At 38.1% G+C, this 27,641-nt stretch overlaps 1 protein-coding gene across 1 annotated transcript in view; it reads left to right on the top strand.

The window, feature by feature from the left end:
* CIAO1 (cytosolic iron-sulfur assembly component 1) overlaps positions 1-27,641 on the top strand; it is a 98,818-nt gene that overhangs the window by 65,656 nt on the left and 5,521 nt on the right. Inside the window, exons 3-6 of the mRNA XM_053718183.1 lie at positions 6,322-6,470; positions 6,704-6,815; positions 21,361-21,449; positions 22,035-22,236. Coding sequence (XP_053574158.1) covers positions 6,322-6,470; positions 6,704-6,815; positions 21,361-21,449; positions 22,035-22,236 — 552 coding nt within the window. The remainder of the gene's footprint in view (positions 1-6,321; positions 6,471-6,703; positions 6,816-21,360; positions 21,450-22,034; positions 22,237-27,641) is intronic.

The raw sequence follows: 27,641 nt of genomic DNA, 5'->3' as shown, positions 1-27,641 counted from the left end.
TATTGCAAGATGTCTCACATTGACCCTGGATCAGAATCTACTTCTGGAAAGACGCTGCCTGATGCTGGTTCTACCAAAGTTAAGTGCATTTGTTGTAAACTTGTGGTAACTGTTCCTCCGGCTGTAGTTTGTGATGAATGTCATGATAAGCTTGCTAATGCAGATAGTATTTCCATTAGTAATATACCATTACCTGTTGCTGTTCCTTCAAATCTAATACTCAGGATGTTCCTGTTAATATAAAAGAATTTGTTTCTAAATCTATTAGGAAGGCTATGTCTGTTATTCCTCCTTCCAGTAAACGTAAAAGGTCTTTTAAAACTTCTCATTTTTCAGATGAATTTTTAAATGACCGTCATCATTCTGATTTGTCTGTTTCTGATGAGGATATTTCTGGTTCAGAGGATTCTGTCTCAGATATTGACACTGATAAATCTTCATATTTATTTAAAATGGAATTTATTCGCTCTTTACTTAAAGAAGTTTTAATCGCATTAGAGATGGAGGATTCTAGTCCTCTTGATACTAAATCTACTAAGCGTTTAAATTCGTTTTTTAAACCTCCTATAGTTATTCCAGAAGTTTTTCCTGTTCCTGATGCTATTTCTGAAGTAATTTCTAGGGAATGGAATAATCTGGGTACTTTTTTTACTCCTTCTCAAAGGTTTAAGAAATTGTATCCTGTGCCATCTGACAGATTAGAGTTTTGGGACAAAATCCCTAAAGTTGATGGGGCTATCTCTACTCTTGCTAATCGTACTACTATTCCTACAGCAGATAGTACTTCCTTTAAGGATCCTTTAGATAGGAAGATTGAATCCTTTCTAAGGAAAGCTTATTTATGTTCAGGTAATCTTCTTAGGCCTGCTATTTCTTTGGTTGATGTTTCTGCCGCTTCCACTTTTTGGTTGGAGGCTTTAGCACAACAAGTATCAGACCATAATGCTCATAGCATTGTTAAACTTCTTCAACATGCTAATAACTTTATTTGTGATGCCATCTTTGATATCATTAGAGTTGATGTCAGGTATATGTCTTTAGCTATTTTAGCTAGAAGAGCTTTATGGCTTAAAACTTGGAATGCAGATATGTCTTCTAAGTCAACTTTGCTTTCTCTTTCTTTCCAAGGTAATAAGTTATTTGGTTCCCAGTTGGATTCTATTATTTCAACTGTTACCGGGGGGAAAGGAACTTTTTTGCCTCAGGACAAAAAAATCTAAAGGTAAATATAGGGCTGCTAATCGTTTTCGTTCCTTTCGTCAGAATAAGGAACAGAAGCCTGACCCTTCCCCTAAAGGAACGGTTTCTGTTTGGAAACCTTCTCCAATCTGGAATAAATCCAAGCCTTTTAGAAAGTCAAAACCAGCTCCCAAGTCCACATGAAGGTGCGGCCCTCATTCCAGCACAGCTGGTAGGGGGCAGGTTATGTTTTTTCAAAGACATTTGGATCAATTCGATTCACAGTCTTTGGATTCAGAGCATTGTTTCACAAGGGTACAGAATAGGTTTCAAGGTAAGGCCGTCTGCGAAGAGATTTTTTCTCTCTCGCATTCCAATAAATCCAGTGAAGGCTCAGGCATTTCTGAAATGTGTTTCAGATCTCGAGTTGGCTGGAGTAATTATGCCAGTTCCAGTTCTGGAGCAGGGTCTGGGGTTTTACTCAAATCTATTAATTGTACCAAAGAAGGAGAATTCCTTCAGACCAGTTCTGGATTTAAAGATATTGAATCGTTATGTAAGGATACCAACATTCAAAATGGTAACTATAAGGACTATTCTGCCTTTTGTTCAGCAAGGGCATTATATGTCCACAATAGATTTACAGGATGCATATCTTCATATTCCGATTCATCCAGATCACTTTCAGTTTCTGAGATTCTCTTTTCTAGACAAGCATTACCAGTTTGTGGCCCTTCCGTTTGGCCTAGCAACAGCTCCAAGGATCTTTTCAAAGGTTCTCGGTGCCCTTCTCTCTGTAATCAGAGAACAGGGTATTGCGGTATTTCCTTATTTGGACGATATCTTGGTACTTGCTCAGTCTTCACATTCTGCAGAATCTCATACAAATCAACTTGTGTCGTTTCTTCAAAGACATGGTTGGAGGATAAATTTACCAAAGAGTTCGTTGATTCCTCAGACAAAGGTAACCTTTTTGGGTTTTCAAATAGATTCAGTGTCCATGACCTTGTCTCTAACAGAAAAGAGACGTCTGAAATTGGTTTCTGCTTGTCGAAACCTTCAGTCTCAATCATTCCCTTCGGTAGCTTTATGCATGGAAATTCTTGGTCTCATGACTGCTGCATCGGACGCGATCCCCTTTGCTCGTTTTCACATGCGACCTCTTCAGCTTTGTATGCTGAACCAATGGTGCAGGGATTATACAAAGATATCACAATTAATATCCTTAAATCCCAATGTACGACACTCTCTGACATGGTGGATAGATCACCATCGTTTAGTCCAAGGGGCTTCTTTTGTTCGTCCAACCTGGACTGTGATCTCAACAGATGCGAGTCTGTCAGGTTGGGGAGCTGTATGGGGATCTCTGACAGCGCAGGGGGTTTGGGAATCTCAGAAGGCGAGATTACCAATCAACATTTTGGAACTCCGTGCGATTTTCAGAGCTCTTCAGTTCTGGCCTCTTCTGAAGAGAGAATCGTTTATTTGTTTTCAGACAGACAATGTCACAACCGTGGCATATGTCAATCATCAGGGTGGGACTCACAGTCCTCAGGCTATGAAAGAAGTATCTCGGATACTTGTATGGGCGGAATCCAGCTCCTGTCTAATCTCTGCGGTTCACATCCCAGGTGTAGACAATTGGGAAGCGGATTATCTCAGTTGCCAGACGTTACATCCGGGCGAATGGTCCCTTCACCCAGAGGTATTTCTTCAGATTGTTCAAATCTGGGGACTTCCAGAAATAGATCTGATGGCCTCTCATCTAAACAAGAAACTTCCCAGGTATCTGTCCAGATCCAGGGATCCTCAGGCGGAGGCAGTGGACGCGTTGTTGCTTCCTTGGAATTATCATCCTGCCTATATCTTTCCGCCTCTAGTTCTTCTTCCAAAAGTGATTTCCAAAATTCTAATGGAACGTTCGTTTGTACTGCTGGTGGCTTCAGCATGGCCTCACAGGTTTTGGTATGCGGATCTCATTCGGATGGCCAGTTGCCAACCGTGGACTCTTCCGTTAAGACCAGACTTTCTATCTCAAGGCCCTTTTTTCCATCAGGATCTCAAATCATTAAATTTGAAGGTATGGAAATTGAACGCTTGAACAGTAATTAATACTATGTTACAGGCTCGTAAATCTGTGTCTAGGAGGATTTATTATCGAGTCTGGAAGACTTACATTTCTTGGTGTTCTTCTCACAAATTCTCCTGGCATTCTTTTAGAATTCCTAGAATTTTACAGTTTCTTCAGGATGGTTTGGATAAAGGTTTGTCTGCAAGTTCCTTGAAAGGACAAATTTCTGCTCTTTCTGTTCTTTTTCATAGAAAGATTGCTCATCTTCCTGATATTCTTTGTTTTGTACAGGCTTTGGTTCGTATCAAACCTGTCATTAAATCAATCTCTCCTCCTTGGAGTCTTAATTTGGTTCTGAGGGCTTTACAAACCCCTCCGTTTGAACCTATGCATTCTCTGGACATTAAATTACTTTCTTGGAAAGTTCTGTTCCTTTTGGCCATCTCTTCTGCTAGAAGAGTTTCTGAGTTATCTGCTCTTTCTTGTGAATCTCCTTTTCTGATTTTTCATCAGGATAAGGCAGTGTTGCGGACTTCATTTAAATTTTTACCTAAGGTTGTGAATTCTAACAACATTAGTAGAGAAATTGTTGTTCCTTCTTTGTGTCCTAATCCTACGAATTCTAAGGAGAGATCTTTACATTCTTTGGATGTAGTAAGAGCTTTGAAATATTATGTTGAAGCTACTAAAGATTTTAGAAAGACTTCTAGTCTATTTGTTATCTTTTCTGGGTCCAGAAAAGGTCAGAAGGCCTCCGCCATTTCTTTGGCGTCTTGGTTAAAGTCTTTGATTCATCATGCTTATGTGGAGTCGGGTAAATCCCCGCCTCAAAGAATTACGGCTCATTCTACTAGGTCAGTTTCTACTTCCTGGGCGTTTAGGAATGAAGCTTCTGTTGATCAGATTTGCAAAGCAGCAACTTGGTCTTCTTTGCATACTTTTACTAAATTCTACCATTTTGATGTGTTTCTTCTTCTGAAGCAGTTTTTGGTAGAAAAGTACTTCAGGCAGCTGTTTCAGTTTGATTCTTCTGCTTATAATTTCAGTTTTTATTTAAACTTTTGTTTTGGGTTGTGGATTATTATTTTTCAGCAGAATTGGCTGTCTTTATTTTATCCCTCCCTCTCTAGTGACTCTTGCGTGGAAGTTCCACATCTTGGGTATTTATTATCCCATACGTCACTAGCTCATGGACTCTTGCTAATTACATGAAAGAAAACCTAATTTATGTAAGAACTTACCTGATAAATTAATTTCTTTCATATTAGCAAGAGTCCATGAGGCCCACCCTTTTTTGTGGTGGTTATGATTTTTTTGTATAAAGCACAATTATTCCAATTCCTTATTTTGATGCTTTCGCTCCTTTTTTATCACCCTACTTCTTGGCTATTCGTTAAACTGAATTGTGGGTGTGGTGAGGGGTGTATTTATAGGCATTTTGAGGTTTGGGAAACTTTGCCCCTCCTGGTAGGAATGTATATCCCATACGTCACTAGCTCATGGACTCTTGCTAATATGAAAGAAATGAATTTATCAGGTAAGTTCTTACATAAATTATGTTTTGAGCATAGTGAAAAAGAGGTGTTCCCACTCAACCCTATCAAAGGCCTTCTCTGTGTCCAAGGACAGCAGGAAGGCTTCCGGCAGCGCTGCACCCAGTCTCCTGTTCCAAAAATGTAGGATTACCTGCAGGACCCGATGCACATTGACTGCTGAGGTACGAGCAAACATCATTCCCGTCTGATCCTCATGTAAATAAATTTAAGGTGCTCCGCCAGAATTTTGTAGTCCGAGTTCAACAAAGAAATTGGTCTGTATGACTCTGGAAGGAGATTATCCTTCCCTGCTTTAGGAGTGAGAGTAACGTACGCTGCTGAGAAAGTTGAAAAAGTGACTGGGGGGTTTACGTAGCTTTTCTATCACCAATACTGCAGTACTGCCATTTTCAGTATAGGCGGCAGTTTTAAAAGCAGCTGTTTCAAAACACAGAATAAAGGCAAATTAACTATTTGTAAACAGTTTAATACACCCCAGCAGGTAAAATCTATCACTGGGAACACTTTAAGGGAAAATACATTTTACATTACAGTATCTCTTTAAAGGGATAGTGAAGTCAAAATTAAACTTGCATGATTCAGATAGAGCATGTAATTTTAAGAAACAAAAACAATGGCTGCACATCAGGTCTGTAATTCACATGTAGGTTTATTGTAAAAATAAGACCCAGACAGACATGGACAGTTGAATAGGCTGACGCGTTTCGCTCACTACTGAGTCTATGATTAAGCGCCACTAGGGGGTGCGAAACGCGTCAGACTATTCAACTGTCCATGTCTGTCTGGGTATTATTTTTACAATAAACCTACATGTGAATTACAGACCTGATGTGCAGCCATTGTTTTTGTTTTTGATATTTTGAGCGGTTGGTTCCTGCTCCCCTTTGGCTTTGCACCTTGCGCTTAGCATACAGTATTCTCTCAGCGTTCTCTGGATGGCTATGTTTACAGCAGGCTCTCTCTGATGAGGTCATCGCCCAAACGACACCACGTTGTCCTGCAACACGGAAGCCTGAGCGGCTGTGCTCTGACTTGCATGTAATTTTAAGACCCTTTTAAATTCAGTTCTATTTTCAAATGTGCGTTGTTCTCTTGGTATCCCTTGGTGAAAAAGAATACCCACATATCCTACGCTAGTGGGAGATAGCTGCAGATCGGTGCCTGCACAAATTTGTCTCTTGTGATTGGCTAACTTGATGTGTTCAGCTACCTGCCAGTGGTGCAATGCTGTTCCTTCATCAAAGGATAAAAGAATGAAGCAAATTTTATAATAGAAGTAAATTGGTATGTGCTATCCAAATCATGAAATAAAATGTTGGAGTTTCCTGTCCCTTTGAGCACATAACTAGGATCAGTAATGTAAAAATTAGTGTTGTGTTCGTAAATGTATGCTGAAAATTATTTATTTATTTTTATTAGTTTTGGTTAAAAAATTAGTAGTAAAATTACGTCACATCTTAATCATATCCGTTTTATTTTCTTGTCTAAGATGACTCCCTCTTCCTCTTTTGCCAGGAGACACATGGGTTTGTAAGTCAGTCCTCGGCGAAGGACATCAACGTACAGTACGTAAAGTAGCCTGGTCACCCTGCGGAAATTACCTGGCATCTGCCAGCTTTGATGCCACAACTTGCATTTGGATGAAGAAAGATGGAGATTTTGAAGTAAGTGATGAATTTATATTAAATGATTTATATATTATTTCGCACGTAACAGAATATTTTATAAAATCTCAGATTTATTGAGAATACAGATGGGTAGTTCCTATTTTTGCATCGAAAGTAGAGGGAAATCTGTCATATTTTAACACCGGTTAATTAAATGACATGCGCTTGTGTCACTTTAAACACTATAAAATGTTTAAATGAAAGTGCTGTCTTCTTTTTCCTTGCTGCAGTGTGTCACTACCTTGGAGGGACATGAGAATGAAGTGAAATCTGTAGCTTGGGCACCTTCTGGAAGCCTTTTGGCAACCTGCAGCCGTGACAAAAGTGTTTGGGTGTGGGAAGGTAAGAATAAAGTTGTCTATTTTATGTCAGTTATAGGGATGTGAAACCCAACATTTTTCTTTCATGATTCAGATAGAGCATGCAATTATAAATAACTTTCTAATATACTTCTAGTATCACATTTTCTTCATTCTCTTGGTAGCTTTTGTTGAAAAGCAGAGATAATAAGCTCAGGAGTGCTCCAAACACATACCTAAGTATCTCTTCAACAAAGAAAAACATGGGAACAAAATTAGATTTAAAAAAAAAGTAAATTAAAAACTTTTTTTAAAAATGATGTGTGCTGTCTGAATCACAAAAGAAAATGTTTGGGTTTCATATCCTTTTATTGGGTACCTTTGGCACTGAAAGTCATAATGCAAAATATGATCACGTAAATGAACGTTAAAGGGGCAGTAAAGTAAAAATTAAGAGGACACTATACCCAAACATTTTCTTTCATGATTAAGGTAGAGAATACAATTTTAACCCCTTAGTGACCAGAGCACTTTTCCATTTTCTGTCCGTTTGGGACCAAGGCTATTTTTACATTTCTGCAGTGTTTGTGTTTAGCTGAAATTTTCCTCTTACTCATTTACTGTACCCACACATATTATATACCGTTTTTCTCGCCATTAAATGGACTTTCTAAAAATACCATTATTTTCATCATATCTTATCATTTACTATAAAAAAAATTATAAAATATGAGGAAAAATGGAAAAAAACACACTTTTTCTAACTTTGAACCCCAAAATCTGTTACATATCTACAACCACCAAAAAACACCCATGCTAAATAGTTTCTAAATTTTGTCCTGAGTTTAGAAATACCCAATGTTTACATCTTCTTTGCTTTTTTTGTAACTTATAGGGCCATAAATACAAGTAGCACTTTGCTATTTTCAAAACATATTTTTTTCAAAATTAGCGCTAGTTACATTGGGACACTGATATCTTTCAGGAATCCCTGAATATCCATTGACATATATATATTTTTTTTTAGAAGACATCCCAAAGTATTGATCTAGGCCCATTTTGGTATATTTCATGCCACCATTTCACCGCCAAATGCGATCAAATACAAAAAATTGTTCACTTTTTCACAAATTTTTTCACAAACTTTCAGTTTCTCACTGAAATTATTTACAAACTGCTTGTGCAATTATGGCATAAATGGTTGTAAATTCTTCTCTGGGATCCCCTTTGTTCAGAAATAGCAGACATATATGGCTTTGGCATTGCTTTTTGGTAATTAGAAGGCCGCTAAATGCCACTGCGCACCACACGTGTATTATGCCCAGCAGTGAAGGGGTTAATTAGGGAGCATGTAAGGAGCTTTTTGGGGTATTTTTAGCTTTAGTGTAGTGTAGTAGACAACCCCAAGTATTGATCTAGGCCCATTTTGGTATATTTCATGCCACCATTTCACCGCCAAATGCGATCAAATTAAAAAAAACATTACATTTTTCACAATTTTAGGTTTGTCACTGAAATCATTTACAAACAGCTTGTGCAATTATGGCACAAATGGTTGTAAATGCTTCTCTGGGATCCCCTTTGTTCAGAAATAGCAGACATATATGACTTTGGCGTTGCTTTTTGGTAATTAGAATGCTGCTAAATGGCGCTGCGCATCACACGTGTATTATGGCTAGCAGTGAAGGGGTTAATTAGGTAGCTTGTAGGGAGCTTGCAGGGTTAATTTTAGCTTTAGTGTAGAGATCAGCCTCCCACCTGAAACATCAGACCCCCTGATCCCTCCCAAACATCTCTCTTCCCTCCCCTACCCCACAAATGTCCCCGCCATCTTAAGTACTGGCAGAAACTCTGCCAGTACTAAAATAAAAGGAAAATTTGTGCATTTTGTTTTAGCATATTTACATATGCTTCTGTGTAGGATCCCCCTTAGCCCCCAACCTCACTGATCCCCCACCCAACAGCTCTCTAACCCTCCCCCTCTGACTTAATGTGCGCCATCTTGGGTACTGGCAGCTGTCTGCCAGTACCCATTTTAGTGAAAATATGTGTTTTTATTAAAAAAATTTCCTTTTTCTGTAGTGTAGCTTCCCCCCCCCCCAATACCAACCCCCCACCCCTTCCAGATCGCTTAAATGCTTTTTTTTTAAAATGTTTATTTCATTTTTTAATACACTTTACTCTTTACTTTTTTTCTGTAGTGTAGCGGTTCCCACCCGCTCCCGCCCCGTGCACGCGCCCCCCCCCCACCCACCGTGCACGCGCGCACGCCCGTGCGCGCCCCGAAGGCTCCGCCCCCGATCCCGCCCCCCTCCACCTTCCAGATCACACCGATGGCCGCCCACCCGCCTCCCAAGTCGGCTCCCACCCACCAACGATACCGGCCATCGATGTCCGGTGCAGAGAGGGCCACAGAGTGTCTCTCTCTGCATCGGATGGCCAGAAAGTGTTATTGCAGGATGCCTCGATGTCGAGGCATCACTGCAATAACCGGAAAGCAGCTGGAAGCGAGCAGGATCGCTTCCAGCTGCTTTCCAGACTGAGGACGTGCAGGGTACGTCCTCAGGCGTTAACTGCCTTTTTTTAGAGGACGTACCCTGCACGTCCTCGGTCATTAAGGGGTTAAACAACATTCCAATTTACTCCTATTACCTAATTTGCTTCATTCTTTAGATATACTTTAATGAAGAAATAGCAATGCACATGGTGAACCAATCACAGGAGGCATCTATGTGCAGCTACCAATCATCAGCTACTAAGCATATCTAGATATGCTTTTAAGCAAAGAATATCAAGAGAATGAAGCAAAATAGATAATAGAAGTAAATTAGAAAGTTGTTTATAATTGTATGCAGCATTTTGCAACCTTGTATAACAAAGCTACAAGTAATGTTGCAAATACGGCTGACATAGAGTACTAAAGACACTTGCACACTCCTGAGCCTTATGCGCCTACCTAGTTTTATTCTTCAATAAAAGATACAGAGAGAATGAAGCAAATTTGATAACAGAAGTAAATTGGAAAGTTGTTTCAAATTGCATGTTCTTTCTGAATCTTGAAAGTTTACTTTTGACTTTGCTGTCCCTTTTAAACACATCTTGTTTTGTGTTAAAAAAAAAAAAATTGTACTTTGTCCACACTTTCTAGAGAGGCCAAAATACTAAATCTGCAACCTGCGTTTTAAATTGCTGCAAATTGCCTAAACCAGCTACTTGATTTGCAGAATTAGTTCTTCAGCCTCTCTTGTTTTTAGACAAAAGTAACGTGTTTAATGTGCTTTAAAATGTGATCAATACAATATATATTTACTTCTATACTTAAAATGGACATGGTTGCCCTGCAAACATAGGTGACCTTAAACCTTAACTCATAATTCCAGTGGTATGTTATGTAGTCCCCAAGCAGAATCAAATTTGCAGTATTTTGTTTTTTTAAGGTAATGATTTATCCTATTTATTGTCCGCTTAGATGCATTTTTATATACTGTAATATGCAGCTTAGTATTAAATGTAACATTTTATGGCCTAATCCAACGTTCCTGGGCTTTTTCCACTAACCTGAGCTTCTCCAGACATAATTTATTTTCAGCTGGGCTAGGCACAGTTTCCCAGCGTTTTTTCTGTACCCAGGAGGGGGGTGAATACCTATACAGGGGGCTATATTGGATTGCATCATTCTGTTAAAGGGACAGTTGCTTATACATATTGAGGAATAATATGGGTGTCTGAGGGGTGTTTAAGCATATGTGTAGCTCTCTACCATTTTTTTTTTCTATACTATTTCTGTATGGTGTCATTGCATACTTTAATTGTATTATAAAAATGAAACATAATGACTCCACTGTATTTTGTTACAGGAATCAGTTTCTGATACTCCTTTTATTTCATGTAATTGGCAAGAGTCCATGAGCTAGTGACATATGGGATATACAATCCTACCAGGAGGGGCAAAGTTTCACAAACCTCAAAATGCCTATAAATACACCCCTCACCGCACCCACAATTCAGTTTTACAAACTTTGCCTCCTATATAGGTGGTGAAGTAAGTTTGTGCTAAGATTTCTACGTTGATATGCGCTTCTCAGCATTGTTGAAGCCCGATTCCTCTCAGAGTACAGCGAATGTCAGAGGGACGTGAATGGAGTATCACTTATTGAATACAATTTCATAGGTTCTCTGTTATCGGTAGTAGAGATTAATCTCCTACCTCCCTTTTCAGATCGACGATACACTCTCAATTTACCATTACCTCTACTAATAACTGTTTTAGTACTGGTTTGGCTATCTGTTATATGTGGATGGGTGTCTTTTGGTAAGTATGTTTTTTATTTCTTAAGACACCTCAGCTATGGTTTGGCACTTTATGCATTTATATAAAGTTATAAATATATGTATTGTACTTATATTTGCCATGAGTCAGGTTCATGTATTTCCTTCTGCAGACTGTCAGTTTCATATTTGGGGAATATAAACATCTTTTTAAAATGAAATTTATTTCTTACCTAGGGTTTAGTCTTTTTTTCAATTGACTACTTCTTTCAAATTGCGGGCGGTATTAGGCCCGCGGGTGCAACAAATGCTAAACTTTATTGCTTCATTCTTGGTGCAAATTTTTTTTTGGCGCAAATAAGTACGTCTATGACGCAAGTTCGTCATTTCCGGCGTCATACTTGACGCCGAGACCTTTCACACGGTTGCGTCATTAGTGACGCGAGTGTGTCATTTCCGGTTATTTTTTGGCGCCAAAAAAGTTTAGTTACATTGTGCGTCATACTTGGCGCCAAATTTTTTCATTATTTCTATACCCCATTGATGTTTGCCTCTTGCTTTTTTCTCTATCAGAGGGCTATGCTATTTGCATTTTTTCCCATTCCTAAAACTGTCATATAAGGAAATAGATAATTTTGCTTTATATGTTGTTTTTTATCTTACATTTTGCAAGATGTCTCAACCTGATCCTGCCTCAGACGTTTCTACTGGAACATTGCTGCCTGACATCGGTTCTACCAAAGCTAAGTGCATTTGTTGTAAAATTGTAGAAATTATCTCGCCGAATGTCATTTGTAATAGTTGTCATGATAAACTTTTACATGCAGATAGTGTATCCATCAGTAATAGTACATTGCCAGTTGCAGTTCCTTCAACTTCTAATGTGCATGATATACCTGTAAATTTTAAAGAATTTGTTTCTGATTCTATTCTGAAGGCTTTGTCTGCATTTCCACCTTCAAATAAACGTAAAAGGTCTTTTAAAACTTCTCATTTAGTTGATGAAATTTCAAATGACCAACAACATAGTAATTTATCCTCTTCTGATGAGGATCTATCTGATTCAGAAGATCCTTCCTCAGACATTGACACTGACAAATCTACTTATTTATTTAAAATAGAGTATATGCGTTCTTTATTAAAAGAAGTGTTAATTACTTTGGATATTGAGGTAACCAGTCCTCTTGACGTTCAGTCTAATAAACGTTTAAATGCTGTTTTTAAACCTCCTGTGGTTTCTCCAGGTGTTTTTCTCATTCCTGAGGGTATTTCTGATATGATTTCTAAGGAATGGAATAAGCCAGGTACTTCTTTTATTCCTTCTTCAAGGTTTAAAAAATTGTATCCTTTACCAGCAAAATCTATAGAGTTTTGGGAAAAGATCCCCAAAGTTGATGGGGCTATTTCTACTTTTGCTAAACGTACCACTATTCCTATGGAAGATAGTACTTCCTTTAAAAGGATCCTTTAGATAGGAAGCTTGAATCTTATCTAAGGAAGGCCTATTTAGTCATCTTCTCAGACCTGCATTTTCTTTGGCTGATGTTGCGACTGCATCAACTTTTTTGTTGGAGAATTTAGCGCAACAGGAATTGGATTCTGACTTATCTAGCATTATTCGCTTACTGCAATATGCTAATCATTTTATTTGTGATGCTATTTTTGATATTATCAAAATTGCTGTTAGATCCATGTCTTTAGCTATTTTAGCTAGAAGAGCTTTGTGGCTTAAATCCTGGAATGCTGATATGACATCTAAATCTAGATTACTATCTGTTTCTTTCCAAGGTAATAATTTATTTGGTTCTCAGTTGGATTCTATTATTTCAACTGTTACTGGGGGAAAGGGAGTTTTTCTGCCTCAGGATAAAAAACCTAAGGGTAAATCTAAGGCTTCTAACCGTTTTCGTTCCTTTCGTCAGAATAAGGAACAAAAACTCAATCCTTCCCCCAAGGAATCTGCCTCCAATTGGAAACCTTCCTCAAATTGGAATAAATCCAAGCCTTTTAGGAAACCAAAGTCAGCCCCTAAGTCCGAATGAAGGTGGGGCCCTCATTCCAGCTCAACTGGTAGGGGGGGCAGATTAAGGTTTTTCAAGGATATTTGATAAAATCTGTTCAAAATCAATGGTTTCAGAGCATTGTCTCTCAAGGGTATCGAATAGGATTCAGAGTAAGACCTCCTGTGAGAAGATTTTTTTCTCTCACGTATCCAAGTAAATCCAGTAAAAGCTCAGGCTTTCCTGAAGTGTGTTTCAGACCTGGAGTCTTCAGGGGTAATCATGCCAGTTCCTCTTCTGGAACAAGGTTTGGGGTTTTATTTAAATCTATTCATTGTCCCAAAGAAGGAAAATTTATTCAGACCAGTGCTGGATCTGAAAATTTTGAATCGTTATGTAAGAGTACCAACTTTCAAGATGGTGACTATAAGGACTATTCTGCCTTTTGTTCAGCAAGGACATTATATGTCCACAATAGACTTGCAGGATGCATACCTTCATATTCCGATTCATCCAGAACATTATCAGTTTCTGAGATTCTCTTTTCTAGACAAGCATTACCAATTTGTTGCTCTTCCATTTGGTCTAGCAACAGCTCCAAGAATCTTTTCAAAGGTTCTGGGTGCCCTACTCTCAGTAATCAGAGAACAGGGTATTTCGGTTTTTCATTATTTGGACGATATTTTGGTACTAGCTCAGTCTTTACGTTCTGCAGAATCTCACACGAATCAACTAGTGTTGTTCCTTCGGAAACATGGTTGGAGGATCAATTTAACAAAGAGTTTCTTGATTCCTCAGACAAAGGTCACCTTTTTAGGCTTCCAGATAGATTCAGTGTCCATGACTCTGTCTCTAACAGACAAGAGACGTTTAAAATTGGTTGAAGCCTGCCGGCACCTTCAGTCTCAGTCATTCCCTTCAGTGGCTATGTGCATGGAAGTTTTAGGTCTCATGCCTGCAGCATCGGACGCGATCCCCTTTGCGCGTTTTCACATGAGACCTCTTCAGCTTTGTATGCTGAATCAATGGTGCAGGGATTATACAAAGATATCACAATTAATATCCTTAAATCCCAATGTTCAACACTCTCTGATGTGGTGGTTAAATCACCAGCGTTTATTTCAAGGGGCTTCTTTTGTTCGGCCAACCTGGACTGTGATCACAACAGATGCAAGTCTTTCAGGTTGGGGAGCTGTTTGGGGATCTCTGACAGCACAAGGGGTTTGGAAATCTCAAGAGGCGAGATTACCAATAAATATTTTAGAGCTCCGTGCAATTCTCAGAGCTCTTCAGTTTTGGCCTCTGTTAAAGAGAGAACCGTTCATTTGTTTTCAGACAGACAATATCACAACATTGGCATATGTCAATCAGGGTGGGACTCACAGTCCCCAAGCTATGAAAGAAGTATCTCGAATACTTGTTTGGGCGGAATCCAGCTCCTGTCTAATCTCTGCGGTGCATATCCCAGGTGTAGACAATTGGGAAGCGGATTATCTCAGCCGCCAGACTTTACATCCAGGGGAGTGTTCTCTCCATCCAGATGTGTTTTCTCAGATTGTTCAGATGTGGGGTCTTCCAGAGATAGATCTCATGGCCTCTCATCTAAACAAGAAACTTCCCAGATACCTGTCCCGCCTGAACTTCCCAGATACCTGTCCAGGTCCAGGGATGTTCAGGCGGAAGCAGTGGATGCGCTGGCACTTCCTTGGTGTTATCATCCTGCTTACATCTTCCCGCCTCTAAGTTCTCCTTCCAAGAGTGATTTCCAAAATCATCATGGAACAATCATTTGTGATGCTGGTGGCGCCAGTATGGCCACACAGGTTTTGGTATGTGGATCTGGTTCGGATGTCCAGTTGCCCGCCTTGGCCACTTCCGTTACGGTTATGTAGTGAAAAGAGGGTTGGCGCTTACTACAAAATCCTATATGCCTGGTGGATGGGGAAAACTACTCCTCCTCAGTAGTTTAGGTAAAGAACAGATGTATGAGTATGGATTTCCACTGGCGCTTGTAGATTAAGCTAGGATTTATACTACCGTCATATGTGTGACTTATCTAAGTGAGATATTTTAAGTGACCCTGATAGGTATCAAGTGGATCTTATCAATTCGATAAAAAATGAAAAACAAATAAATAACAATAGTGTCTATGAGTCTCAAACAACGGATTTTAGGATTTAAGTCCTCTGTGTGGAAAAATATTTTCTTAATATTTTCTTGGTATAAAAAATATAAATAATAATAATAATGTATCTGTAATTACAGATGGTTTAGATAGTGTCCGTGAATTGGTAGTGAGGGGTAAATAAGTGAAAGTGAAGCTTGTGACGATACAAATTTCAGTGAATAGCAATGGATATAACTTTGTCCGTTAATAAAGAAGAGTATTTTTGTATATAAAATTAGTTTAATGAACTATATTATTGACAATTAAATAAAACATTAGGATTCATAAAAGTTGTGGCAAATTCAACAAATAAAAGCAAATAAAACAAGGGACGTCTCCCTATATGTATTTCGGTAAGTCAAATGACTTGACAATAGATGGTCTTTGAATGTAACTTGAAAACAAAATGCCACCTTGGGTATTAAGAGGTTTTAAACAAGCTGTAAGGTACCTTACAAATGTCTGTTGGGAATCGTGTATGTGCCGATGTTATGCTTCTGTGGGCATCCTTCTCCGTTCTGTTCCTTTGCGGCTTAATATGAGAAACAAACAAGCCTCCGTTCCTGATTGGTGGTTAGAGGTCACACCTCTCTTAGGATTGGCTGTGACGGTGCACGCTGGATGTTTAGCGTGTTTAGATGCAGGTGATCTTTTTCAAGATGTTTGAACTACAGCTGTAAAAACTTTTTCTTCTGCACTTATGTGTGCGGTGTTGGGGATCCACTATTAGAAAGAAAAGCTGTGCTCCAATTTCTCGCTGATCAGATCCTTGGTCCTCCTTGTGGTTTTGGCTCCTAAATCATGGAAATTAGAGAGTCCACTTGAGGGGCTGGATCGCAGCTTGTAGGAGCTTGTAGGAGTTTCTTTAAAGGTAGTAGTTGAAAAGTCTGGAGTAAAATCTACGCGTTTCACCCTCTGGGGGCTTTATCATTATTTGTGATGCTGGTGGCGCCAGTATGGCCACACAGGTTTTGGTATGCGGATCTGGTTCGGATGTCCAGTTGCCCGCCTTGGCCACTTCCGTTACGGCCAGACCTACTACCTCAAGGTCCGTTTTTCCATCAGGATCTCAAATCATTAAATTTGAAGGTATGGAAATTGAACGCTTAGTACTAAGTCATAGAGGTTTCTCTGACTCAGTGATTAATACTATGTTACAAGCTCGTAAATCTGTCTCTAGAAAGATTTATTATAGAGTTTGGAAGACTTACATTTCATGGTGTTCTTCTCATAAATTTTCTTGGCGTTCTTTTAGAATTCCTAGAATTTTACAGTTTCTTCAGGATGGTTTGGATAAGGTTTTGTCTGCAAGTTCCTTGAAAGGACAAATTTCTGTTCTTTCTGTTTTATTTCACAGAAAGATTGCTATACATCCTGATATACACTGTTTTGTACAGCCTTTAGTTCGTATTAAGCCTGTCATTAAATCAATTTCTCCTCCTTGGAGTCTTAATTTGGTTTTGAAGGCTTTACAGGCTCTTCCATTTGAGCCTATGCATTCACATGGACATTTAACTACTTTCTTGGAAAGTGTTGTTCCTTTTGGCCATTTCTTCTGCTAGAAGAGTTTCTGAACTATCTGCTCTTTCTTTTGAATCTCCTTTTCTGATTTTTCATCAGAATAAGGCGGTTTTGCGGACTTCATTTGAATTTTTACCTAAGGTTGTGAATTCTAACAACACTAGTAGAGAAATTGTTGTCCCTTCCTTGTGTCCTAATCCTAAGAATCCTTTGGAAAGATCCTTACATTCTTTGGATGTGGTGAGAGCTTTGAAATATTATGTTGAAGCTACTAAAGATTTAAAGGGACACTGAACCCAAAAAATTTATTTTGTGATTCAGATAGAGCATGCAATTTTTAGCAACTTTCTAATTTACTCCTATTATCAATTTTTCTTCATTCTCTTGCTATCTTTATATAAAAAAGAAGACATCTAAGCTTTTTTCTTGGTTCAGAACTATGGACAGCAGTTTTTGATTGGTGGATGAATTTATCCACCAATCAGCAAGGACAACCTAGGTTGTTCACCAAAAATGGGCCGGCATCTAAACTTACATTCTTGCATTTCAAATAAAGATACCAAGAGAATAAAGAACATTTGATAATAGGAGTAAATTAGAACGTTGCTTAAAATTTCATGCTCTATCTGAATCACAAAAGAAAAAAATTGGGTTCAGTGTCCCTTTAAGGAACACTTCTAGTCTATTTGTTATATTTTCTGGTCCTAGGAAAGGTCAGAAGGCCTCTGCTATTTCCTTGGCCTCTTGGTTAAAGCTTTTGATTCATCAAGCTTATTTGGAGTCGGGTCAAGCCCTGCCTCAGAGAATTACAGCTCATTCTACTAGATCAGTCTCCACTTCGTGGGCTTTTAAGAATGAAGCTTCAGTTGATCAGATTTGCAAAGCAGCAAATTGGTCCTCTTTGCATACATTTACTAAATTCTACCGTTTTGATGTATTTGCTTCTTCGGAAGCAGTTTTTGGTAGAAAAGTTTTTCTGGCAGCTGTTTCAGTTTGATTCCTCTGCTTTTGATTTAAGTTTTTTTCTTTCAAATGAAAATAAACTTTTTTTTTTTTTGGGTTGTGGACTAATTTTTTTCAGTGGTATATGGCTGTTTTTATTTTATTCCCTCCCTCTCTAGTGACTCTTGAGTGGAGATCCACATCTTGGGTATTGATATCCCATATGTCACTAGCTTATGGACTCTTGCCAATTAAATGAAAGAAAACATAATTTATGTAAGAACTTACCTGATAAATTAATTTCTTTCAGATTGGCAAGAGTCCATGAGGCCCACCCTTTTTATGGTGGTTGTGATTTTTTGTATAAAGCACAATTATTTCCAAATTTCATTTGTTGATGCTTTTTACTACTTTCTTTATCACCCCACTGCTTGGCTATTCGTTAAACTGAATTGTGGGTGTGGTGAGGGGTGTATTTGTAGGCATTTTGAGGTTTGGGAAACTTTGCCCTCCTGGTAGGATTGTATATCCCATACGTCACTAGCTCATGGACTCTTGCTAATTACATGAAAGAAATGAATTTATCAGGTAAGTCCTTACATAAATTATGTTTTCCTTCATATGTGTATTTATTTTGTAAAACTGTTCCAGTTTGCCAGGTTAATCAAATATGTGATAATTGTATACCTCATGTTTTGAAATCAAACCAGCCGCAACCTTCCACTTCCCAAAGGGAATTTTGTTGTGTACTTGTTTTTCAAGGGGAGAAAACTGGGGATTTAATGCAGTCTCAGGAGGTAAATGTGCAAACTTCTTCCTCACAGCTTCAAATTCCTACTCTTTTGCAGAGCTCTGACTCTGAGGATGCAAATATTTCTAGCTCAGATGGGCAGGATCCTGTTTCCAATTCAGAATATGACAATGCCTTTAGGTTTAAAGGGGAGCATATCCGTAATTTATTGTATGAGGTTTTAAAAACTTTAGAAACCTGCTGAAAATCAGTTAAATATTGTCGAATCGAAGAGGGAAGAAAAAAACAAGGTTAGCAATTCAGTTCCTTAGGAGACCAAAAGTCCTCCTCTATTCAAAAGTCCAAAGTATTGTGCAAGGTCAAGAGATCTAAGGGCTCACATGATAGATACATTGGTGTATCCATGGGAGTTTCATCTTGCATACCATTTCCTCAATTTGTTCTTCTACCAAGAGTCATTGCTCAGATCAGACAGTCGGCTTCAGTAATATTGATTGCTCCAGCCTGGCCACACAGGATATGGTATGCGAATCTAGTGCAGATGTCCTCATCGCCACCATGGATTCTTCCTCTCAGACGGGACCTATTGTACCAAGCTCATCTTTTCCATCTGAATCTGAAATCTCTAAGGTTAATGGAATGGAGGTTGAATGCCTAGTGCTGAGACATAGGGGTTTCTCAGATTCGTTTATTGATACTTTGTTTCAGGCTAGAACGCTTGTAACATAAAATTTATCATAAGACTTTGAAGGCATGTTTTCAGTGGTGTTCTTTAAATGGGTTTTCTTGGTATTCCTGCAGAATGGCCTTGACAAGGGTTTGTCTGCAAGTTCCCTTAAAGGAACAGTCAAGTCCAAAAAAAAACTTTCATGATTCAAATAGGGCATGTAATTTTAGACAACTTTTCAATTAACTTTTATCGCCAATTTTGCTTTGTTCTTTTTGTATTCTTAGCTGAAAGCTAACCCTTGGAGGTTCATATGCTAGTTCCTTTGAACTTGAAGGCCACCTCTGCATTTGACAGTTTTTCACAACTAGAGGGTGTTCATGTGTTTCATATAGATAACATTGAGCTCATGCACGTGAATTTAAGGAGTGAGCACCGATTGCCTAAAATGCAAGTCTGTCAAAAGAACTGAAATAAGAGGGCAGTCTGCAGAGGCTTAGATACAAGATAATCACAGAGGTAAACTGTGTATTAATATAACTGTGTTGGTTATGCAAAACCGGGAAATAGGTAATTAAGATATTATCTATCTTTTAAAACTTCAAAAAATCTGGTGTTGACTGTCCCTTTAAGGGTCAAATTTCTGCTTTTATCTGTTCTTACTTACAGTAAACTGTCAAAGCTTCCTGATCATTCTTTTGTTTAGGCGTTGATTAGAATTAGGCCAGTTATTAAACCTATTTCTCCACCCTGGAAATTAAATCTAGTTATTTCGGTATTACATGGTCCTCCTTTGAGCCAATGCATTCCATTTTCATCAAGTTGTTCTAGAAAGTTATTTTTCTATTAGCTATTTCTTCTGCTAAGATGGTTCTGAATTGTCAGCATTGTCATGTGATTATTCACAAAGATAAAGCTGTCCTTCATACTAAATATAATTTCCTTCCTAAGGTAATTTCTATGGAAAATATCAGTTAGGAAATTGTGTCCAGGTCCTGCTAACTCTAAGGAGCGGTTGTTACATAATCTAGATGTAGTCAGGGCTTTGAAGTTCTACTAAAGATTTAAGACAAACTTCTAGTTTGTTTTTTTTCCATTACTCCGGCTCTCTCAAGAGTCAAAAAGCTACTAAGGTAGTGTTGGCTTCTTGGCTTAGACAAATCAGTCACAAGGCTTACTTGGTGGTGGGAAGGTCACCTCCTAAGCCTATTTCAGCTCATTCTACAAGAGCTGTTGCAAAATTGTGGGCTTTTAAAAATTATGCATCTTTGGAACAGAAGTTGCCACATGGTCTTCTCTGCATACTTTTTCCAAATGTTATCGTTTTGGTGTTTTTGCTTCTTCACAAACACCTTTTTGCAGGAAAGTCCTTCAGGCTACAGTATCGGCTAAGTAGGAACGGCCAGGAAAATTGTCCCACCCTGTCCCTAACATAGACATCTGCTTTGGAATTTATCCCATATGTTATAGAGGATTGTGGACCATAATCATTTTATGAAAGAAATTATGCTTACTTGATAAATTCTTTTAAGATGATGATGGTCCACAGGCCCCGCCCGTTTATTTTTTCTGAGCGGCAGTTCTATTGACACCTTTGCAGACCCTGCTTTGTCTTTCCTACAATAGAGAGAGATGGTAGGGATTTAAAGCACTTGTATGGGATCTTGACCTACACCTAGTGGTGAGAAATATACCCCATAGGTTATGGTGGACTGTGGACCATCATCATTGCAAAAGAAAATAGTTTATCAGGTAAGCATAAATTATAATTTTTTGTCCTATTTTCCTCTCTTTCTATTTTTCTGCCCCCCTTCTCTCTTTCTCTTATACTCACTTTCTGTTATTTTCTATCCCCTCTTGCCCTTTCTATCCTCTTTTTTTTCCCCCTCCCCTCTTTCTTTTTTTCTCATTCTCTCTTACTGTCTACTATCTTTAAATTTTTCTGTCTACCCTTTCATACTTGCTGTTTTTCTGTCTTTTTCTATCTTTCTTCCCCTTTAACATCAAAAGATACAATATTTAACCAGTGTAGCCGAGATCAGTTTGTTCCGTCTTTCTATGTTCCCTATTTGAAAATGTGCTACTGTTGCTTAACACAGAGGCAATTTCCAAAATATATTAGTGTATTTAGAAAACAGGATATAAAGTGATTATAAGATTGAACATGGTCCTAATATATAACCTTTAGCTCACTTTTAGATATCTGTGTATAGTGGTAAGTGTGTGTGTGTGTGTAACTAACTGTGCTGTGTAATGACTTTTACCCCTTAGTGGATGAAGAGGAAGAGTATGAGTGTGTCAGTGTGCTCAACTCACACACACAAGATGTGAAGCATGTTGTGTGGCACCCCAATCAGGAGGTGAGTAATGGTACTCTGCATAATACTCCAAATCTTCCTGATCAGTCAGTGGAGGACAGGACGTACAAAAGGTTTTATATATATATATATATATATATATATATATATATATATATATATATATATATATATATATATATCACATAAACATGTAAAGGGTAATGAGAAATAAATGAACATTCCCATTTCAATGTACAATAAAAAAATTGTTTTATTGTTTACCAGATTTCAGTTTTGTAGAAATAATTGGTGTTTGTCGGTTTTTATGTTTAAAGGATCATTAAATACTATTGTATTGTAGAATCAAGTGCATAATAAAAATACAATGCAATAGTGTTTACTCTAAATTTTAAATAAGCAGTAGAGTTTTTATGAAAAATGTTAAAATTGGCCTCCCCTATACCATGTGACAGCCACCAGCCAATCACAGACTCATATATATATATGCACTGTGAATTCTTGCACATGCTCAGTAGTCGCTGGTCCTTTATGAAGTGTAACTATAAAAATACACAATTTTATAATGGAAGTAAATTGGAAAATATCTTAAAACTGCATGCTCTATCTGGACCTTTTTAATTAAAGCTTTTAGCATCTGCCAGTTATGATGACACAGTGAAGCTGTACCGTGAGGAGGAAGATGATTGGGTGTGCTGTGCCACCCTGGAGGGTCACACATCCACCGTCTGGAGCCTTTCATTTGACCAGAGTGGGGATCAGCTGGCAACCAGCAGTGATGACAAGACCGTGCGCATCTGGAGGCAGCAGAAAGACGGCGAAGAACAAGGTGTGCAAACAAGTGGCTAAAATAAAACAGTAACTAGTAGGCATAACAAGCAATTATCACTTGATTTATATCCCCAAGTGCATTTGAAACAAGGTTTTAGTAGCAAAATGTACCTAATAAATGGTGTGGAATCTATCTAAAACTTCTCTAGAGAGGTTTATAGGAAGACATCTAAAAAAGTATAACACTTTGGACAGGACAGACATCTTATGAGATGCAATTCTACCCAACCATGATATTTCCCTGAAATCTAGGAATTGAAGAAGTAGCCTGACCTCCTATAGATGTCCCTCATAATTCTTCACCTAAGGTCTGGACCTAAATACACTACTAAATGCTTAATAGTTTTGGTAAACCATAGGAAGCCATAACTTCAATTCAGGACTTCTAATTTGAACTGAGCAATGTTAATGGTTAGGGCCTCTTGCTTTTAGAAGATTAACTTTATAGAAGCTAATTTTGCCAAATTTGTTGATCAAGTGAAAAACTGCAGAGATAGAGCAAATTGAATGAGTGAGCAAGAGAGTAATATCATCTGCAAAGTGAACAATGTTCTCACACACTTCACGTTCTATTGCCTGTGCAAATATTCATGGCAAGAGGGGGCAAACTTGAAGTGTTCCAATCATTATTGGGATTTCAGAGGAACATAATTGTAATCCCCTGACTCTAGCATAAGGACTAGAATAGAGAGCTATTCTATACTGAAGAACTTATGGCTTTATTAATGTTTCCCACAAAAAATTACAGTTATTGTTGTATCCTGCAAATTGGAGATGCGTCTCCGAACCTTTGTAATTCTGATTTACCTACAATAAAGCTGTTTTAAAAAAAAAAGGACTAGAATAGAGAGCTTTAGAGGTACATGAAACCCAAAATGTTTAGATAGCAAACAACTTTTAAAAAGTTTTCAATTTACTAATATTATCAAATTTGTGTTATTCTCATGTTATTCTTTGTTAAAGAGATATCCAGATAGGTAGCATGCACATGTCTGCGGCACTACATAACAGGAAATAGTGCTGCCATCTAGTGCTCTTGCTAATGTATAACATTGTAGCAAAACTTCTGCCGTTTAGTGCAGATATGTGCACACACCTGAACTTACCTTATTGCTTCTCAACAAAGGATAACAAGAAAGCAAAGATTTGATAATAGAAGTAAATTGGTAAGTTGTTTAAAATTGCATGTTCTATCTAAATCATGAAATAATTTTTTGGGGGTTTTATGTCACTTTAATAGACGTCATAACATCATTGGGGAACCCAAATACTAGTAGTGTAGGGTTAGCCCTACACTACAGAAAAATGTGAGTAAATAAAATAATTTAAAACTGGGTACTGGTAGACAGCTGCCAGCACCTAAGATGGCTGCCAGCACCTAAGATGGCTTCCACTAGTGGGAGAGGGGAGGGTTAAAGAGCTGTTTGGAAGGAATCTGGGAGGAAGGAGGCTTGAGGAGGGATCCCCACAATGAAAAAACAAACAAAAAAATGAATCAACTGCATACTGGTAGACTGTCTGTCAGTACCTTAGATGGTGGCGAGCAGTATGGGGGTGAGAGATGTTTGGGAGGGATCAGGAAGTTGTCAGATGGGAAGGAAATCCCTGCATTACAATACTATTACCCTTACCAGCTAACTAATTAACCCCTTCACTGCCATGAATTTTAGAAGTGTGATCCTCACCTACAATTAGCAGCCTTCTAATTACCAAAAAGCAATGATGAAGCCATGCATGTCTTCTGTTTCTGAAGAAAAAAGATCCCTGAGAAGCTTTTACAACCATTTATGCTATGACTACACAAGCGTTTTTTAAATCATTTCAGTGAGAGAAACTTAGTTAGATTTTTATTTCTTTCCTATGACTTGGAGAGTCCATGGCATCATTCCAATTACTAGTGGGATATTCAACTCCTGGCCAGCGGGAGGAGGCAAAGAGCACCCCAGCAAAGCTTTTAAGCGTAACTGCCTTACCCATAACCCCCAGTCATTATCTTTGCCTCTGTCAATGGAGGTTGTGCAAAGTTGTTGTCTGAAGATTTTTTCCCTGCAAGCAAGGATTGGGGTCTAGCTGTTTCCATGTCAATATCTTGAGTAAGAGTAGTTGTGGCTTTTAGCAGTTAAAATGCTGGGAGGAACTCTTTGCTACCCCTTTGTAGAAAGCCAGAGTTAGTTACTCTGTTCTTTCTTTTCCTACAGGTCTATAGCTTGCCACACCTAAGGATCAACATCTATCATGCAATTGGAACTAAGGTAAGTGCCTTTGCCTTCTAGGTACAGAAGGACAGCAGCACTTAAGAGGTTAAACCTCTCTTTCAGATTCGTTTGTTCTGAGACATAATAATCCTTATTATTTTTTTAAAAAAGAGAGGATTTATATGGGGACAATATATTTGGCACATAGTATGAATTGGTACTCAACATGAGACATGACTTTGGCTAAGGGATGCATGGGGTTAACAGTAAAGGATATAATTTATTATGTAACCTAGGTCTTAATATTATTTTTAAAGCAGGAGCTTAAATGCAGGACAAGAGAAGTCATATTCACTATTGAGGCTTATTTTATTATATGAAGAGTGGTGCCGTTGTGAGTATAAACGAGTGAGCCATTTTTTAAACTGTTTTTATCTTCGCGCCCTTTTTACACTGGTAAAAAGTATTCCGCAGTTTTATTTGATCCCGCTCACGTGATGCCCACACTTCCGGTTTAGCGGAGCGGTGCCGTTGTGAGAATAGTAGCTTTCATTACGGAGGGAGCTCCAGTGTCTTCTCGTATCTTGTGATATTTATTTACATCATCTACACAGGACAAAGATCGTTTAGGAGGAGAGGATTTTTGGCGGTAGGAGCTTCAGACAGTCTGAGTTTTTTTTTCTAGAAAGCCTTCTTTGTTATTTTTATTACATTTTTAATTCTAATTTTCATTTATAAGATTTTATAGTCTGCTTCATTTTATTTTGCTCACTTTTAAAAATTACTTGTGGGACCTGTTTATTTTCAGCTATGGACTTTGAACAGGATCAATTCATTTCTATGGATAAATGTTTACTATGTTTAGAAGCCATTATTGTCCTGCCTATGCAATTTTTCTCCTCTTGTTTAACTAAGACTTTAAAATTTAAAGACAAATTACTCTCTTTTGAGCCTTCTGTCTCTCAGGATAATGCTGTGTGTGAAATGCCTCAGCTTTCTCCTCTAACGTCACAAGCCTTAATTGTTTCTCATAATGTGTCTTCTGTGTCCTCTCATCCACCTGGGGGGTGTATTTACCTGGGGAATTTGCCACTCAGATTTGATCTGCAGTAACTGCGGCTTGTCAGCTTTCCCTTCTTTGGGTAAGCGTAAGAGAAAATCTAAACATCTGCCTGATAGTAAGGCTTCTGACTCTAGGTTGACATTAGCCAATCTTTCTCAGATATCTGATCAGTAGTTTCTGAAATCTCAGACTCTGAAACTTTAGCAGAAAAATCTTCAGAATCTGAAGAGGTAAATTTTAGATTTAAGCTTGAACACCTCCGGTTATTAAAAAAATAAATAAAAAAAAATAAATATATATATATATATATATATATATATATATATATATAGAATATATATATGCTAGTCAGCTAATAATACTGGAATGTATATACATTCCAGTATTATTAGCTGACTAGCATATATATATTATATATATATATATATATATTTATTTTTATTTTTTTGCCAGCTATCCTTGGCTGTTTTCATATATATATATGGGAATACACTTTAGGTTGTGAGTATTAGTATTTGGAATCTTTTTTGTTCCCTATATAACACTTCACCTAGTACCAGACTTTTCCTGGTTTTACTAAGCGTACCCTTTTACTCACACCAATATACAGCTTTATTAATATACTTTGCTCTGATAAACTTGTAGCCATACTTATAAGCATATTCCCTAAATCAAGTTAAATCAAACTATAGTTTCCACACAATAGATAATAATGGAGAATGAGATATTTCCCACTTATTGTTGTTGAGCCTTTTTTGTGATTGGTTCATTTGTGGACTTTTGATGTTTGACATTTGTTTGCTTACATTTTCTACCTACTTATGTTTATCTAAGTATAAGTCATATTAGTATATTTGCTTGTGTTTATGTACTGGTCACTCTGAAATGTGCTCTTTTATCTATTACTGTATGTCTTCCTTTATAATTGCAACCTGCATATTTCTGTATTCTGTAACTTGTATATATATATGCATTGATGTGATGTATTTATAACATGTCTGCCAAATGTTATTTGTCACTTAATGTTGCTTTTGCCTGTAATACCCTAAATGCTATATGTCCAATCATGGGTTAAGTGGGAGGTAATTGTTGTATCCCACAGTAGCCAATAACTGTGCAGAGCACTACTTTTAAACGCCCTTGTAGTACACAGCAGGTCTTAGATTACGGCAACTAGCCGAAACTAGTAGGACCAGCTGTTTCTCTGTTACTCTGCTGGTGTCACTATTTATTTTTATTTCTTCACAATAAAGTTCGTTGAATTAATTTTAAATTTGGGACTCCTGAATCTTCTTCTGTTTCTACATTTTACTGGCTACAAGGAGTCCGTTTTCTCATCAGGAGCCCTTACAGCCTCACTGTTCTCTATGGCAAGCTGCTGTTTTACTTTTTCCCCCTAGGAGAGCTGAAGAATCGGCACCAAGCTGTTGGGAGACACACACGCTGCAAGCCCCTGCACAGGCACGCCCCCGGTGTGATGTCACACGCCGGACTTGCAAATCAAAGGCAACGCTGCAAAAGGAGGCTCGTCTAGTGAATAATTCCGCACCGGAGCTGCGGTTCACCGGGATGACGGAGCCTGTATCCTGCAGACGATGGGATCCTTTGATGCAAGCTAAAGGAAAAGAAAAAGAATAAAGAGGATTTAATACGCCTAGCAGCATTTGCGGGGTGAGTCTGAAAGCTGTCTTCTTATTCATTTGTCCCTGTTGGGAATTCTGAACTGTTGCTGCATTCTGGCTGGATTCATAGGTTTAATTGGTGCACGTTATAGTGTGCTCTCCTGGGGGTTACACAGCTATTTTGGTCGTATGACTTTTTTGCCACGAATGTGTATATATATCTTCATTTGATACAGAGCTAATATACCTATGGGAAATTTGCTGTTTTCTAATTGTTTTATTATGTCACAGATTTTTTGTTATTCCAGGTTGTATGGTGTGCTGAATACTAATATGCTTTCCTTATTAGAGGCTTGTATTGTGGGATTAAGCTTATTTTTACTGTTATGTTTGTATTTCAGCAAATTTTCCCTAGGAATTTTATCCACTTCTTCTTTGTTTTTTTGGAGCAATGGTATAGGGTATTCTCTTTGTGAGAGCCTATCCTCCAGTATCTGGCACTGTGTTTCATGTTTGAGTATTT

Source organism: Bombina bombina, chromosome 6, assembly GCF_027579735.1.
Source record: "Bombina bombina isolate aBomBom1 chromosome 6, aBomBom1.pri, whole genome shotgun sequence".
In the NCBI taxonomy this organism is placed as follows: Eukaryota; Metazoa; Chordata; class Amphibia; order Anura; family Bombinatoridae; genus Bombina; species Bombina bombina.
This window is presented reverse-complemented; position numbering and strand designations above follow the sequence as displayed.